The sequence below is a fragment of the Meleagris gallopavo genome, chromosome 4, assembly GCF_000146605.3.
Source record: "Meleagris gallopavo isolate NT-WF06-2002-E0010 breed Aviagen turkey brand Nicholas breeding stock chromosome 4, Turkey_5.1, whole genome shotgun sequence".
NCBI lineage: Eukaryota > Metazoa > Chordata > Aves > Galliformes > Phasianidae > Meleagris > Meleagris gallopavo.
The window spans coordinates 5,286,248-5,304,440 of NC_015014.2; the positions used below are offsets into that span (position 1 = coordinate 5,286,248).

Consider the following 18,193-nt stretch of genomic DNA (forward strand, 5'->3'; position numbering starts at 1 on the left):
AAAAAAAAAAAAAAAAAAAAAAAAAAAAAAATAAAAACCCGTAGTCCCCGTACGTGGTGGCCGTTTGGTCGACGTCGTCCGAAGGGGCGGGAACCGGCCGAAGGGGCTACGCAAGTCGCGCCGCGGCTCCGCGGCTCTGGCGCGCCTGGCACCGCGCTCCCGCTCTCCTTCCTCCCTCCCGGCGGCGCTGCCCAGGTACAACCGATTGCCGTACGGCTCGGATTCGAACCCCCGGCTCTTACTGTTTGCCGTGGTATTTGTGCTAATCGGGTGCCTAAATGTAGGCTGTGGTTGTTATTTAGTGCTATTTCGAGGTTCCTTTCCTATATTGAATACGCAGCATTGGATTAGAGTCTAGAGGTGCAACGTTTGGCTCGTTGTAGGTATATCTTAAGGGAAAGTGGACCCGGTGAGTCTTTTTCAAGCTTCCTAATGCCTTTCTCCCTCAAAAAATTTCAGAGCGCAGCCAGAAGAGGAATGGATGTAACATGATAGCCCTGGAATCCTCAAAACGCACTGTGAAGATTCGGTTTTTTGGTTAAGCGCTGCGAAGAAAATGGATGAATCAGCTCTGCTGGATCTGTTGGAGTGCCCTGTGTGCTTGGAGCGCCTCGATGCCTCGGCGAAAGTCTTGCCTTGCCAACACACGTTCTGCAAACGCTGCCTGCTGGGTATCGTGAGCTCTCGGAATGAGCTTCGCTGCCCGGAGTGCAGGACTTTAGTGGACTGCAGTGTTGATGAACTTCCGAGCAACATTTTGCTTGTTAGACTACTGGATGGCATCAAACAGCGGCCGCGGAAGCCTGGCACTGTTGGTGGGACGGGGGGTGCAAATAATTTAAGGGTCCCCATCACCGCTAATTGCGGATCCAAGGACCTGCAGAGCTCTCAGGCTGGGCAACAGCAAAGGGTGCAAGCACGGAGCCCTCCTGTTAGGGTAAGTAGGAGGGAATGTGATATATTTTGTTGCAATCCTTTTCCTCACGGCTTCAAAATGTTATTTGCCTTTGTTTCAGGATAAGATCGGTCAGTAGGTAGTAAATGTGGCAAAACAAATTATTTTGGACAGTTGTTGCGGATGTCTAGCATCAGTTCTCTTATCGGTGATGGTTTATTGCTGTGTAAATATTGATGAGTTAGGTATAATACTTTCATACTGGAGATCTTACTTTGGCTCTTGCCCTTTCTGGTTATCTGTACACTTCCTGCAAAGTAGGTACGATGAGTATTAAAAATGGGAGGGAAGTGAAGTTCGTGTTGAGGATGATGAAAGTTTTGCCTTTGGCTTCTAAAGAGCTAGGCTTTGACTTTGAAAAAGAAGAGATCTGTGAATTGCCATGGTCTGGTAAGTTCGTTTGTCCTTTCAGTCCTCATCCTGTCAGTCCTTTTCTTCTTGAAAGTATTTTTTTAAGCAATTAGAACAATCTGTGTGCTGTAATTGGCAAACATTGTCTTAAGCCTATGCTCTGGTTCCTTCACGAGATTCATGCAACCTGTGAACTTTGTTGTGCTTTATAATTGAGACTGCAGTGGCCTTGTTTATGGTTATCCACTCTAGAGTCCTTATCAGGAAATATCCATTTACAAGACTACCGACCTTGCTCTGTTATGTCTTAACAGCAAGGCAGATTGGCTTCTCTGAAGGGTCCTGCTGCCCACCTGGGGATGTTGCCTGTCCTGAGTTCCCATGATGGAAGTGCAATTTCTTAACGACTCATGTTTTTTCCTTCTTGCTGAGTTTAGCAAAATGTCCTATGGAGTTTCAAGGAGAGGGTTTAAACGTGTATTTGGCAAGACTAGTCTATCTTCAAGTACATCTGAATGTTTTTGTTTACTTACCAAATGAGGAAAAGCTTATAAATACTTCTGGAGATAAATAAACATGACTGGCATCTCTAAAACATCTTCTTAAGTTTGCATGAGAATTTCAAGCACAGGTGTTCCTCCATTAGATTGTGTTGTTTTAGCTGCTGGGTAATCTCATTAGGTTCTTCTCTCTAGAATATAACAGTGATGAATGTCATGCTGCTTCCTGCTAATGAGTTTTGATCTGTGTGTGTATGTTGGTAAGGGAGAGGAGGTCATGTACTTCTGTTTCAGAAGCTAAGCCTTAAAAAAAAGTTCTGTAAAGAAACACCAGCAGAATCAAAACCAATCATCTGGTCTCCTCCATAACCTTAAGGAGTTTGCTATGACATCTTGTGTTTTCAGAAGCTCTTCAACTCAAAATAAAGCAAAAATATCCATATAACTTGTTTTTGCATGGTTGTGTGTTTTCAGGGATGCCTTTTTGGAGGAGAAGACTTGTGGTGTAGGAATGTAGTGCACATGCAAGTGAGTGCACACTGGAGTTTCTCAAAGCCTCACTAGAAAAATATTAAAATGGAATATGGAATATTCTTTTCCGATGTTGCACAACAGGATATTGTGGAATGCTTACATTTCCAGATGTTGTACAGAGTAGAAAGTGATAACGTATGGAATGTTGCTTCAATTCATGAGCTGTTCTGTACCATGTGCCATTAAAATTCTGACCATGTGGATTCCTCCTGTAATTAATTGATACTCTGTGTCTGCTAGTGGTAGATGTCAGTGTTTTACAGTAAGTCTGAATAAGTCTTTGTTTCTGGAGCTTCAAAGCTGTTTAGAGTAACACAGGCATTCTTGTGTCTTCTTTCCTTTGGGAGAGAGGAAAGATGATCTCTCATCCTCTGTCCACTTTGTCCAGAGCCTTCTTTTAATGAGGGCAATGCTTCTAAGAATGAGCCTACTCTGAGGAATGATAATGGGGATAAAGGAACAGTATTTCCTTTTTCTACGTTAAAGTGTTTAAAAAAAATAAAGTTCAGAAGACAAAATGCCAGTTTAATGGACGGTTGAAGTGAATGTTGTATTTGTTTTGTGAACTATAGCATCAAGATGGTTTCAAATACTGTTCTTCTCTGGGAGCTGGGGAGGAAAATCTGTTTCTGGATGACTGGCAGAGTCAGATTTCCTGAACTAATTTTGCTGAAGGGGAACTAATAAATGAAAGTTGCTGTTACGTTAAATGAAGTGAATGTGGATGAAGGCTGTCAAGTCATAAACATTCTGCTTATACCCTGAAGTAATACTAAACTCAGAAACGCCCTTTCAGAGGATGCTATAGTTGAGAGAAAAGGTTAATTCAGCATGTACTGCAACGCCATTTCCTGAACTGTATCAATGGCTATGAGACTGCCAGCCCTGTTGTTTTAGAGTTCTACCTATATTGCATTCTCTGAGTCTATGTGGTGACACATGGCAATAAACAAACAAATGATTCCTTGTGCCTTAAATCTAATAAAGCTGGGGGTGATGGAGGTTAATGTTACTTGCACCTCATATTCCTCCCTCTGCAGTCGCCCTGTTTCTTTCTGTAACCTGTATGAGTTCTTAACCTGTATGTGTTCCCTTCTGTCTTGATGCAGAAAGCCCTCTGCACCTTTCCCTGGCTGCCAGTTGGACAAAGGCAGCACAGTGCTATGCCTGATGGAAGTTGCCTTAGCTGGGTGCCCAGCTCTGATGTTCTGAGTAACCAGCTTGCCTGGGAGATCAAGTAGCGGTTGACCTTTTTCTTCTTGGTGTGGACAATAATTTGGTGCCTTTTTAAGTGAAAACTTTCAGCTAGTTTGGCAGTTGGACAGAGCTTTAAGAAGTGCAGCATGCTGTTAGATCTGCCTGGGTCTGGTCATCAGGAGCAAACTATTTTGGTCTACTGTGAGGGGCTGTGTGAACAGTTTGCTTTCTTAAAAGGAGCGTGTGAACATTTGAAGATGCTTGCTTTTAAATTTCTGCTCTTATTATGCATCTTGTCACTTCCACAAGGTATGTCAGGCAGGTATTATCTTAAGTTCCTTATGGCAGATTTACGAGGGCATGCTTATTGCTGGAGGCTTAAACCTAGCTGTGGGCATAAGTTAGGAGGTGCTGGAGAATGTTCTAATTGCTGTAGCAGAGGATAGGTTTTAAGTTGGTAGACGTGTATGTCTTGGGCAGTACAAATTCAAGGGGGAAAAAAGCTATACGTTTTCCTGCTAGTTTATTTATGGTCTGAATAGTTAACAAAGTTAGGGCTGTCTTTTCCACAGAATCTTGAATGGAGCTGTCTAGATGGTCTGAAAGCTGCCCAGAGAGGTTGTGGATGCTCCATCCCTGGAGGTGCTCAAAGCCAGGTTGGATGGGGCCCTGGGCAGCCTGGTTTAGTATTAAATGAGGAGGTTGGTGGCCCTGCATGTGGCAGGGGTTTGAAGATTCACGATCCTTGAGGTCCCTTTCAACCCTTTCATCTATTTTGCCTAAACTTGGTCCAGGCAACAGATAAGTGAGAGATTAAAATGTTTTTCCTTCCCAGAAGAAAAAGTATGAATAGCTCAAAAATTGGCCAAGCCTGATGGAGTTGATGCTTATGCTGAATGATGGTGTAATCTGAGTGAGAAATGTTATAGAGAAATCTTACAGTGCAGAAATTGGAACAGTCAGTCATAAAGCTCTTTCCTTTTTTTCTTCATTTTCATCTTAAAAGCGGAGTCTTCACCACAGATGGTAATGTTTCTTTGAAACAAGAAGGTAAAGGAACATTACAGGCTCTTAGGAAGCTCACTTAAGGTGCTGAAGGGGCTTTCTCATTTCTTTAATAAATTCTTGCTCTGTGCATTCCATTTTTCTTAACCACTAACATCTCAGCTGTTTGAGATATCTTCTTCTAAACTGAGGAGAAAAGAAGCCCGCAAACAAAATCTTATTCCACAGGCTTCTACTGATGAATACGTGACTGTCTGGCATTGTGTTGTGACCCCACGCTTCCATTCTCATGTGGGTGTACCCCAGGTTCAAACAGTACCCCAGGTTTAAGATTTTAACAGTCAGAGCTTAAACTCCGTGTTGTTACTACAGCAGCAAACATTGCATTCTAATAGGAACTGCTGAAGCAGCTGTAAGGCCAAGAAGGAGAAGAGAGAGATCCAGACTGTCTCTTCCCAGTGGTTGTGTCTGAACTGGGTGCTCAGCTTTGGGCAGCAGGTATGATGGGCTGCCTTCTTTTCTGGTAGGGCCTGGGAAGTGTGACCTGTTTATCTGTCAGATTTGATGGGTGGTGTTGGCAGTCAGGTTTCCTTTGTGCTCAAGAGCTCTGAAGGAAAAGAGGCCGTGCTGGCAGCCTACACAGCTGGACTTTTGGGCAGGATTCGTGGACCTGCAGGGAGCTCAAGTGAGTGTTGCAGCTGTAGGCATGGTGCTCACTGGTCAGCTGATACCTTGGCAAGTCTTTGTTTATGTCAGAAGAAAACAGTGGGATTGCAAATGTGCTATACATAGATCTGCAACTTTAACAAAGGATTGAAAATAAACATGAGGTCCACTTGGGGTTTTGACCATGCATAACAGCAGATGTTGAATGGAACATGTGTTTAAAATCTGCTCAGAACAAAACAGTACTCAGAAATGCAGATGTTTACCAATAGGACACTTGGAAGAGGCCCCTATTGTGATGATAGACCAGGTTGTAAAGTGTTCCTCTTAGAAAAAATCCGCTGTTGTAGAAACATGCAGTTAGTTTCATGCCTGGTATTTGTGCTGATAAGTTAGGAACTCATTACCTGGCAGTGCTTGATTTTTGGTGTCTGTATTTGTACCAAATCTGCTTCCTTTTTTTTTTAAGAACAGTTTACTGTTGTCTGTGCAGTTTGAATCACATTTCTGCATGTGTCCTTCCTTAGAAAAGTAGGAAGAGGCAAGGTGCAACTCAGAGGGGCTTGCTGTGCTGACTGCAGGGAGAGGTGCTCGTTTGTATTTGGCAGACATGATTAGGAAATATTTTGAGAAGTCTCTCTAAAACATGCACATGCACTTCTGTTGCCTCTCACGCTTTCTGAAACAACAGATTTTGATTTTACATCTACAATTGCTTGTACCATTTTAATTACTTCTTTGTAAGCCTTCTTTATGCCTTGTTAAGCCAGATAAAAATTTAACGGAGATTATGAATATAGAAGGATAGCAGATGATCTCTTTATTAATGTGTCTGGCTGCTAGATAACTAATTAAGTAGAGAGAAGGAGGACGAGCAATAGGAAGAATTGTCTCTATCTGAAAATACTGGGCTAGGAGTCAATGCTTCCAGGCTCAGTTCCTGGCTTTCCCACAGATGTCTGTTATAACCTTGAGCCAAGTCATCCACAGCCCTTTGTGCCTCTGTTTCCCATCTGCAGATATGACTGATAGTACGTCCTTTGTCTGAGCTGGTATTTAAACTGTGTACTCTGTAGGGCAAGGATTGACTTTTTATTTTGGATGGATGTATAGTGTTTTACAATGGGTCCACAGTCTCAGCTGAGGTCAGTAGATACCACAGTGCACTCACTAAATAGTTGACTTCCAGATTACTGAAGAGCTGTTGATAATCCATTTCCTGGACCAGAGATGGTCCAGTGCCTAGTGTTGATTTGTAAAAAGGATTTCCTTTTGTATTTGGGTGTTTGATAGCCACGTAAATATCTGCCTTTTCTTCACTGAGATGCTTAAAAATAGCTGGAAGCTGATGTTCCATTCTTTATCTTGGGAAATTTGTATCTGACTGGAAGACTTGTGTGTAGACGTGACTGTATTTTGAAAGGAATGAAAAGAGAATATCTAATGTGAATGACACTGCTAGCGCTGAAATATTTAATTCCATGCTTTGAACTTTGATAGCAGTCTTTCTCTGCAAGCTAACAGTAATCTGCTTGACGAAATAGGTGAGAAACTGCTATGGTTCCTTTATTATACCTAATTAGGTTTTGAAGTAACTTGACCTAAAAAAAAACCAACACCAAACCAAACTCAAAAACAAATCCGCAGTGTTTATTTGGCCCTTAAATCTTCTGGTTTTGTCGCTCTCTTACATTTTTGCATGTTCATAGTAGTGTTGTATGAGGGCTGCTCTGAAAGTAATGCCTCCTATTTATGACGTTGGCCCACGACACTGGGGGCAGATGGTGGTATGGCAGTAGAGACTTCTCACCAATATTGTGGTCTGTTTTGTTTCTGTGTGACAGACGGTAGCAGGACAGCCTAACAGAATGGTGTCTGACGTAGAAGTGCGTATGAAACAAAGGTGTGTCATTGAATTCCTCCATGCAGGAAAAAATGGCACCCGTTGACATCATTACTGGTGACAAGATGTGGTGTTGTGTCTGTGAGATGGAGTTAAAATTGCAGTCTGAGGATTGGTGTGAATTCCCCATCAGTGGAAAAAGTTCAAGGTGCTGCCCTCTGTGTGTAAGGTGATGTGCACTGTCTTCTGGGATTGGAAAGGGGTGATCCTTATGGATTTCCTGGAACCTGGACAAACCGTGAGCTCTGACATCATCTGATTGTGATGCTGACTAAGCTGAAGACTCAGACTTCCAGAGTCAGGCCAGAGAAGAGAACCTCTCTATTGCAACACAGGAACAACATAGCAGTTTCAAAACAGTAGTGTACATTGCCTGTATTGGCTGTACTATCCTACCACACCTACTGTGTAGTCCAGATTTGGTGCCTTCTGGCTTCCAGGCCAATGAAAGATGGACTGTGTGAGCAACATTTTCCTAGCAACACTGCTGTGATAGCAGCTGTGACACTGGGCCAGCTCTGCTGGTGCACTTTTTTTTTTTCACAAGCACAGCATGTAGGCTTTTCTTCATGGCTGGCAAAAATGCATAACTAATTTTAGTGACTGTGTTTAAAAAGTAGTGTTTTGCAGCTGGGAGTTCCCTTATCAAATAGTGTTATTGTGCTCTTCGTATCTGTTGTAGTTTCCTTGGAAATAAATGAGGCATTACCTTCAGAGTGGCATATCTGTAATTTTTTTCTCTTCAGGAAGAGGATGGCCTGTCTTAATTTCCTTTCATTTCCTGATTTAATATTGGTATTCCTCCATCACTGTAGATATGTTTAAAACTTAGTGATATTATAGTGTCTTTTTTTTTTTTGCACTCTAACTTGGCTATTTACAGGTTATTGCTTTGATCATTCGGGAAAACATAAACTTCTGCACAAAAAAGAAGCTTAAAGCCTGTATTTTTAATAGGTTTATGAAGGGCAGCAGTCTTTTTTTTTAAATTGATATAAAAATCTTCTTTTTCTCTTTATTACCATAGAAATCAGTACAAATACAATTTTACAATTGCTTTACATAGATGGTCCAGGTTCTAATTTAAAAATAAAAGTCACAGTAGTACTATTGCTGCGTGTCTTTCAGCATTTTGCTGAGCTTTTTTATGATTGGTGTCTCTAATTCTGTGGCTTAGTAGATGCACTGTAAGGTAGGAGAAGCTAGAGGGGGTGATTAAAATGGGGCTCAGCAAGAAATCTTTCTTCATCCCTCTCCTTTACCTGAGTGAAATGGTTTTTAGGTGGTATTTCCTCTTCCTCATTTTACACGTACATGTAGGCCTGTTGTTCTCTGCATTCCTAAAACTGCAGCTGTACTAATAAAACTTAAAATTCTTCTCTTCACTTGTTTGTCTTTCAGAGGACTTCCCATTGCAGTGCCTTCTTTGTATCATATGCTTAGCTTCTTCCTTTGGCTCCATCGTTGTCCTTTATTCAACCATATGATCTCTGATCTTATGTAGTGTACTTCTTCCAAAGAAAAGAAAACATATCTTGCTTCCCTGTCCTGTCCAACTTCCCCTGGCCTGTGTCAAACTTAAGGAAAATAAAATAAGCAACAAGGAAAAAAGATACTCTGATGTGTCTGGACTGCAGAAACTCGCATGGTGTTTATGATTACCTACTGAATGAATGAGGACTATAAAGCATAGGTTAGTGCTGCTATGTTGATTAGCCTCCTTCAGTTGTGAAAGGAGTGCCTTCTCCTTTTTATCACTGGCTGTGCGTGTATCTTAGTGTGGATAGAAATGTGTCTCAGTAATTGAAGCTGAAATATCACCTGGTCAGCTCTGTCCACACATTACCCTTCTTACACAAAGGGAAGTGTGCATCTGTTATGTCTAAGTCCCAACCAGATGCCTCTCTTCTAGGCAGAAAAACTTCATCTTGGAAAATCAACAGTGAATTCTTGGGTCAGTTGTACTATGCTAATTTCTTTGCTTTTCTTTTAAAATACCCCAGTTGTCATGCTTGATCATTGGGCTGGGGGCATCATCCCAGTGAAAGCCTTGCTGCATTGTGCTTGAGTCACTGCTTTCATTTGTGCTCATCCTGTAGGTACTGCTTGGACTGCGTGTAGGTTGGGCCCCTAGCTGGTTTGGTCAGCACAGAGGTGAGCAGTTAAGTCGTCTCTTTCTCTTCTCCATCCTCCTAAAGTCAGGAAATTATCAGGACTCAGGTGTTTTTCTAAAGCGTATGCATATAATCATCCTCAGTTTTCTTAAAAGTACTCCCTAAGCAGATAAGTAATACTGTTGTCTCTTCCATGAGTCAGAAACTTTAAATGGTGCAGAGAGGGGATTAGACTGGGTGAGAGGGGGGAGGCTAAGGACACCGTAATCCTGTTTGCACAGATCTCTGTGGCTTCTCTATGGCTTCCTGGTTACAGCAATGAATGTGAGATGTGTACATTCTACCTGTGAAGGACAGGTCAGTCTGTATGGCGTTCTGGCTTGCTGATGCTAACATGGAGAGCAAAAAAAAAAAAAGGAACAGAATGGTCTCTGCAGTATTCCATATCTTTCTCTAAAGGAGATAAAATACTTGTCATTATCAGTGCAGTGCTAAAATGCCAATAAAAACAAATGTCTGTTCTACTCTTTCGTTTAGCAGCTGTACAGAGTTGTGTTTTGGTATTAACAAATTGCCATGTAATTTCCTGACAGGATGAGTCACTTCTTTAAGAAATAAAGCCAAAACAACAGCTAAAAAAAAAAAAGCAAAAACAACCAAAAAAACATAAAAAGAAACTCGATCAAAACCAAAACATTTTAGTTCTGCTGAGATCCAGTTGAGGCTACAGATGAGCTGGTCATCGTTCTGGAGATACTGCATAATCACTTCACATAAGCTGAGTTCAGCATTTGGAATTCTTTGTCTTCGTGATCTAACAGCTGGCAACCCAGCTCACTGCAGAGGTGTTGGAACTGAACGATCTTTAATGTCCCTTCCAACCCAAACCATTCAGTGATTCCACGATCTGATGCCTATATGCATAACTTCAAAATGCCGTTCAGAGTTCTGTGGAAACATGCATGTTTGGACTGTACAGCTGAAGGGAAAATGTTACACCACAGTTCAGCGGAACTCTTCGTGTTCCATTTACACACACCATTGCTAAGGTGGGAATCTGAGCTGCTAGGTAGGTGAAAATCAATTGTGGCAAACATGAGCAATCCATTGTGGAAATCACTTACCAGTGTACCCTTATGAGCTTATGATTGTGACGCTCATTTGACGCTTATGTGACACTCAAGCATGTGATTTTTATTATCCAGCATAAGGTTTTTGTAGCACAGGAATGTCAACACTTCAGAGTTTGAAGTAATTGAATTTATTGGCTGGGTCTTCTCTGTCTCAGGTGACCCTTGATTAATTTTTGTTTTTCCATCTGCACTGTAAATGCTTAAACTTGGAAGTATAAAAACAGCCTGTGTGTCTCATCCTCAAAATGGGTACGTGATTCCCTTGGATGCATTTATATGCTATTTCTTTTACACAGTAATTGGGTTTAAAACTGTTCTGATAAATTCTGCCTTCCAAGAAGAAGTTTTAAGATGTGGTATAAATGTATGGATGTAGTGTCACTTGTTAGCTTTTGAAATGGAAGGTCTTAGAGGGGGAGTTTAACTGTTCTTACTCTGTTTCTTTAGAGCTAAGTGTGGGTTGTCCATTTCTACTTTCTGTAAGTGTGTGAAGTATAGCTTGATAATTTCAAGTTGGGAAGTAAACTATATATCATAAATGTATTTTGGATTACAGGTGAGCATTTGAAAGGTGCTTAAAAAAATTAATACAAATATCCTTCTCCTCTTAAGAGCAAGTGCCGTCAGTGTTGCACAGCAGTCTTAATTTTTGGTATAAGTGAAGTCTGACACCAGCGAATGTTTTGTTGAACTTCCTCACAGCTGAAGCACTCAGAAGCAGTGGAACACTTTCCTCATTCTGTAATGTATTTTCATTAATAAAACTAATTTTGTTCATGTCATTGACATTACAGTAAGATGAAGTAACTATTCCCCTTTTAATAAAGGAAAGACGTATATATTACCTCTCTTGAATTCCTTTTCAGTACCTAGACTTTGAAAATACACATGGACATTAGAAAGGTTTTTGAAGAACAAAAGCACTGTTTTATCTTGTGTGAAGCACAATTTTCCAAGACAAGCATTTCAAAAGCTCTGGTTACAGACAGAAGTACCCGCTCCTACCAGTCTTTCATACTGCTGAACTAAAGGAACGTAGTCTTGCTTGCACAGAGATGGGAGAGGATCAATGCTGAATAATTTGAAACAGGTCTTTTAAATTATTCTTCATTAGTGTGCTCTATTACTTTAGGTTATGTAGTTTATATTTTATTTGTATGAAAAATGAAAAATGCAGACACTTCTGACTGATTTACATGTTAGAAGTATTCAGAGATGATCAGGTAACTGACTTGGCACGCATAGGGCGTAGCTATTCTAGAAACTTATTTTAAGCAGAGTAAAGGTGCAATTGGTAATGCACCTTGGAGAAAAGATGAAGCTTTTATTTTGAAGGTTGGAGATTGCCAGAAGAAAACAAACTTCTCGAGGACTTTCACTTGTTTGTGTATGTCAGCGTGCTGCTGTCTCATGTGGTCGTCTTTTTCATGAGCTAGATAAAGATCTGAAAGGAGACTCTTAAATCTTATCCACGCTAGCAGAGTTAAACCATTTTTGAAACCTGTTTAATTTAACACAGTTTTAAATCCATAGCCTTATTAAGTTAACAAGCCTTCAGCCTTGCCACTAGGTTCTGTAATCCTCTTAGATCTTCAGTCTAAGCAGGACAGGCATAGTCAATAAGCAGATGAATAGATAATCTTTCAAAAGACATATAGGCCTTCCTGAAATAAGTCTTGGGGTCTACACTGGTTTTTGAAAGTTGAGAAATGCCAGTTTCAGCTGCTATTTAGTATAAGATGAGCTACCACACTGAATAAATATGAGAGGAAAAGACTGAGAGGTCTATTGCTTATTTGTTGGAGGAGGAAGGTAAAGAATTTTCCTGTGCTTTCTTTTACATTTACAGCACAAAGCAGTTATTGCATTGCAAGAGATTTTCAATATAAAATAAGGTAAATAAAAATAAGATTGTTTCATTGCCTTTGTCTGTATGCAAATGAAAACCTTCTTTGTGGTTGTTTCATGAGCTATCTTGTAAATCTTTCAGGCAATCGGTAATCCACAAATCACAATTCTAGAAACAGGAATGCAGATAATGTGGTATTTGCTACCACCACAATCTGCACATCTGTTCAATTTTGGCTCTTCAAGGTGTGTCAGACTTAAGCTGCATCTATCTCCTGAATCGGGTTGTGGAGCCAGAGAAAGGGGCTGGGAAAACCATGCTGGGGAAGAAGTCAGCCTAGCCATGGGATCTATGCCTGACACATCCACACAGTGTGGAAACAGGAGCGTGGGAAGTACATGTGGGGTGCTGGCCAGGTCTGGGAGATGCCAAGAGTGACCTTGCACTGGGCGAGCAGAGGAGCTAATGAAGCACAAAGATGGTCACTCATTTCACTGGGGGAATGGGAGAACACTGCAGAGTGGAGGTATCTGATAAGAAGAGAAATTTCAGTGCCAATGAGTGCTAAAGAGCAGAAAGGTCAATTAAAGTGGGGTGATTGTGAATTGGGATGAAGGAATACGAACTGCATCAGTATATACATTTCTCTGGAGGAGAAATGGAGGGGGAGGAGACTGGATCAAACAGATGACTCTTTACTTGCTGTAATTGAACTTGAGACCTGAGGAGGAGGAAGTACTCTAGAAACAAACTGTAGAGGTAGCCCTGATGTTTTAGGAAGGTTTTGAAGAGCATCGAAATAGAAAGGCTGCTGTAGAAAACCTGAGTAGACAACAGGTGAGAATGGGAATTATGTTGACTCATATGTCCTCTGTATTCCTCTGGTATGTATGTATTTTTACCTTAAAATGCCATGTGTTGTTTATTTTGAAATAGTTTCACGTGCTGTGTGGCTTTAGAATATTTCAGTTCTAACACATGCTGAAGGTGAAGGAACTTCGTACCTGAATAACAATTGATAGGACTGAAAAGATTATTTAATACAAGTCTCTAAAGCACTTTGAGATTCTTCACAATATTCTGAAAATAGCAGCTTCATTACTAATAAACTATTCTCACTGTTCTTGTAGAGGTGGTAAAGCCACAGATTTCAGTTCTTCATCTGTTGAACTCAAGAATACTGGAAAAGGTGTGCTTAGGAATTACCTGGGCTGGCACGAGTTTTCTTGTTTGCTTGGAGAAAAGGAGTCAGAAGAAAGAAAAGAAGATCACATTTCCAGCTTCTGATTTGGTTGTGTTTTTTTTCACCCTCCATATGTTTCCATATCTTCTGTGTGGTCCTTCTTTAGTGGAGAAGGAGAGGGGTACAACAAACCTTTTGGCAGAATATGGTCTGTTGACTTAAAAGGGAGACCAAGCTGTATGCCAACCAGGATTCACTTGAAGCAGCACTGCAGCGTTGTGGTGCTCTGGGTTTGGGCCTAGGGGTCAAGTACTGAAGCCCAAGCTGAGTGCATTGCTCTGTGAGTGAAGTAGCTGGTTGGTGCTGTGTGAGGAGGAATCTTTTGTGGATTTCTTTCTTCTATTCAGAAAGTTAAGTTTATTAGAAGAAAGGCATCCAAAGTGGTTTTAGGTAAATACTCACTGTATTTTTATTTCAGTAGCTTCAAGACCTTGAGGAATATAAAGGCAGACTGGAACTTTGTTATTAAATTATGCTTTGGAAAATAAACTGTTGGAATGCAGAGGAGTGTTAATGGCTTCCATGAAAACAGATGTGGTAACAATTAACAAATTCAGCAGATACCCTTCACTAAAGGGACACTGGTGTTGGTGTTCCTGAAAGAACAGCAGCTGCTGCTCAGGGCGCTGATCAGCACAGTAAATGTACAGCAGGGGAAACTACTCTGTGAGGCCTGATACAAGTGAGCATAAAGATAGCGGGCTGGCTGTTGAGTAGTGCCTGAGGAGAACCATATTTAGTTGGGGAGGGGGTAAGAAGGGAAAAAGGAAGCAGAGATGCACATGAGCCAGAGAGCACGGGAGGTGCTGGTTAAGCCTGCAGTGGTAAGGTGTGTGAGCCATCGGTTGTACTATTTACAGAGTCATGATTTTATGAGTGTTGGTAAACAGTGTTTTGAGTTCTCTGTTGGAGGTAGGATAGCAAGGACTGGCCATTCAGATCTGCATGTAACCAATACTTTGCATTTTAGCTCTGCTTTTTGTCTTCTTTGTGCGCAGTATTTTCAAAAGGCACCGAAAAAAAACAGCGGTGCTTACAGAAGTCCCGTGCTTTCTGTGTTGTCGTTCTGTCAGGATGCATTAAATCTACCTTAAGTGAATCACCTAAATCAGCGTAACTCAGTCTTCAGTTCAGTATTTAACTTCCTGTGCAGATGTATAGTGGAGATAGTAGTAGCCCAGTTATGTAGATTTATGGTGTCTCTTACTGAAGTTGAAATTGCTCCGCTGTGTGAAAATAAAGCATCCTTTGGAAAAGGGATTTCAACCCAACTGTCCCCATTTCCAAGTGAGTTCTTGGGCCACGGAGCCAGAGGACTGCTCTGCTATCTTTCTGAATGCTGCGATAGAGGCTATGGGAAATTCTTGTCGGAATGTGGTGGTTTGCTCGGTCAGACTGGAGAGAAAGGGGAGCTGTAGGTGAGATCTCTGTGTCCTGGGTGAGTGCAGGAATCCTTTTTGTTACTGGTGAAACAGAGTATATTGCAGATACTAATGGCAGTCTTTATGGAAACTGTATCTTTGTTGTTTTCTCTTAGCCTGCTCCTTTATGGCCCCAGTGATGTTCTTGCTGAGGTGAAATGATTTTATTTTGTCTAAAAAAGAAAACAATTAAGCGTGAGTAGAGTTTTTCATTTCAATTTTTAGCTATCAGACAAGATTTGTTAGCTGTGAGACTTCTTATTTTCCTCTGTGATGTAAAGATAGGATTGGTTTTGGAGAAAATTTTCTGACTTCTATGTTAAATGAGAAATTAATATCTCTTGAGATAAACTTTCATATGTTGGAGTATTATTGTTTTGGAAGGAACTAATGGTTATCAAAGCATAAATTTTTTTTCTCTGCTCACTTTTAAAAATACAGTTTTAAAAGCATACATAACTTTGAATACCCACTTCAGGTCATCTATATGTCTGTGGGGATTGTATAACTATTGTCGAATTTGAGAGAGATAGATAGCAAAAACAATAATTTCAATGTAGCCTTTGCCATTCCCTTAATAACAACCTGCAAATTACATTGAGGTGTGTGTGGATCTCAGTTTTTTTGTATGGTGTTGCAAAGTACATCTAGCCCTTTTGCTCTTAGCAATGCAACGTTCTCGTACATGAGATCAGTGTGAGGTACGTTCTTTCTAAGTGGTAGAAAAAGATAATTAAATTTTAGGGGCTTTAAGTTATTGCACAAAGCGTTCGAAAGCCTCGCTAGTGAATTTGTATTTAAACTGAACTGCTGAGCAGCGTGATACCGTGGTATTCTTTTGTTTCCCTTTTAAAAACAAGCAAAATAGAACTGCAGTCTTCTACCTCCTAGGCAAGAGAACAACGAGGGCCATACAAATGTAGTGTTATTGAGAATTACAAGTGAGTACTTGTCTTACAGCTCCAGGTGAAGTGTAACTGTTGTACTTTACTCATGCATGTGGGGGCATAATAGTGACTGTGATGCTCTATATGAAATGTTGGCACTGGAAAGCTGCACTGCTGTTGTGTGGAAATTACCCCTTTGTTCTCTTTTCACGTCCTCCATTTAACCTATGCAATACTTTAAATAAAAATCAAAATGCGAATTTTCGTGGGTTTATCTCGTTATGTACATAGTTATGTCTCACTTGATTATTTCTTTAAATGTAGATCGTGTTGCTCGAGTTGATTTTCTTACTCTCTTTTGACTTCAGGGTGCTTCACTTCTGACTCTTCTCAAACTGGTTGCAGTTTGTCTTGGTGTCAACTATTTCTTACAATTTTGCATTTAGAAGGACGCAGAATGTGTAGGGAGAAGGCTGTTGGGCTGGCTTCGCACTCCGTGGGCTGAGTTCCTCAGGAATAATTAATACAAGTGTTGCTGATTGTTCCAGCCAGGCTGCATTAACACCAAGTTTCTAAGGAACGACCGCTTGTGTCTAGTTTTGTTTCATTAGTATTGGCAGTGGCAGAAGCAGAGGAGCGTGCTGCCAAGGTTATTAACAGTGTATGACCCAGACTTTTCCTTTTTCTGGGGGTGTGTGGAAGATGTTAAAACAAACTGCTGGAGCCATTGGTACTCTCCTTTAGATATAACTTAGGCCAAGGATGGCAAAATCAGGAGATTTTTCCAGGAAAAGGAAGGCCTATTTTTGATCCAGGAAGACCTAATGAGTTTAGTATTGTCCAATTAAAAATGTCTCCAAATCAGCACGAGGGTTACTATCCTGTCTTCATTTTCCAAAGGCAAAATAAAGGTTGGTTTGTTTTACGCTTGTGGGGAGGATATTAGGTGACTCTGGAGGCGGTACACTACCATCCTGATATAAAACTCACCAAACAGATGTAAGGTAGTAAAAGGAGAAGCTATGAACCAGCACAGAACAGCCCCAGTTCAGGATCCTGTGTAGGCAAAGTACCATGCTGTAGGTCAGACATAACCAAACTCATTCACAGTGAGAAAAACGCTTTTGCTAGGCTTACAGGGTTTTTTTGTTTGCCTTTTTTGCTTCTCTAAAAAATATATCAGTTACATTAGAGGGCAGAGTTTTAAGAAAACAAACCGTAAATAAATGCCTCACAGTGCTTAATGTGAATTTTCCAAATGAAAATCAGTCGGATTACTTCAAGTAGAGAAAGAGAAGAGCTATCAGCATTTTGACTGAGCAAACACGAATTGCCTTCAGTCACCTTACTATCTTCATTTATAAAGATACTTTTTGTTTTATTTTTGTCACTTTCATGTTCAGTCAACAGTGACTTTCTATTTTGGTATTCAGAATTGACCTAAATCATTGTATTTAAGTATATATTTAATATGGATTTTTAAAATGAATCTTATATAAAATAATGTGAGATTTAATAGTCTTTGACGAAGATGCTCCGTGCTGCTGTTGGTACTCAGCTCTCTTATGAAACATGAGGGAGAATCCCTTAAAAAATAAGATCTGTTGCACCAGAAGTTTTGAGAGCATAGGGAAAGTACCAGTAGAATGAAAAATATGAGGAATTTTATTTTGTCTGAAGGCATATTTTCCTGCTCATGTTAATTCATGGTTCTAAAAATGGGGGGGATAAGTGCACCATTTCACTTGGGGTTACCTTTGTGCTGGAACTATTGTAATGGAATTGTATTGTAACTGGAATTATGATTTCTTTTTTAAAGAAGTTAGGAAAAACCTTTAGGTGAAAGAGAGACTACTGTTCAGCTCCTTTTAACAGAGGAAATAGTCCTTAGCTTTGAACAGCAAGTACCTTTTAATGCTGATGCATGTGTTGTATTGGACAAATGAGGCAAAAGAATTTTCAGTATGATGTGAAAAACTGTTTTGAGATACTTTGTACAATATTTTTCCTGTCATAATTTTCCTGTTGTATCAGAAAGTCATAGTTCTGACTTGGAAAATGACTGTGAAATGAGCTGTGGGCTGTTCTGCAGTTCTTGCCCTGTGGTTGTGATCAGCTGAGTATATTTTGCCTTCTTAATTTTGAATGGAATGGTCTCATTTATTAATTAAGATGCAGTTAAAGGAACCAAGAATGATAAATCATGGACTTATTGGTATGAAAAGGAAAGAGCCAAGACTTCAGGTCTGTGTTACACCTTACGTATCCTAAAAATGTCTCTTAAAAATGTATAACCTGAGTATTAAGATTAGGAGAGCATTTAATTTAAATGTATGGTGAGACAGTGTTTCCTGTTTTCTGTAAGTATAGTGAAGATACTGAAAAATTCTTTAAGTGCACAGGTACTGCACACAACTGTTTAAAAAGGTCACAAG

General features: G+C 40.4%; 1 protein-coding gene across 1 annotated transcript in view; it reads left to right on the top strand.

Annotated features, from left to right (window-relative positions):
- The first annotated feature begins 438 nt into the window (after positions 1-438).
- Positions 439-18,193, top strand: part of SH3RF1 (SH3 domain containing ring finger 1) — a 74,431-nt gene continuing 56,676 nt past the window's right edge. Inside the window, exon 1 of the mRNA XM_003205388.4 lies at positions 439-937. Within this exon, the coding sequence (XP_003205436.1) occupies positions 557-937 (381 nt within the window). The 5' untranslated portion in view covers positions 439-556. The remainder of the gene's footprint in view (positions 938-18,193) is intronic.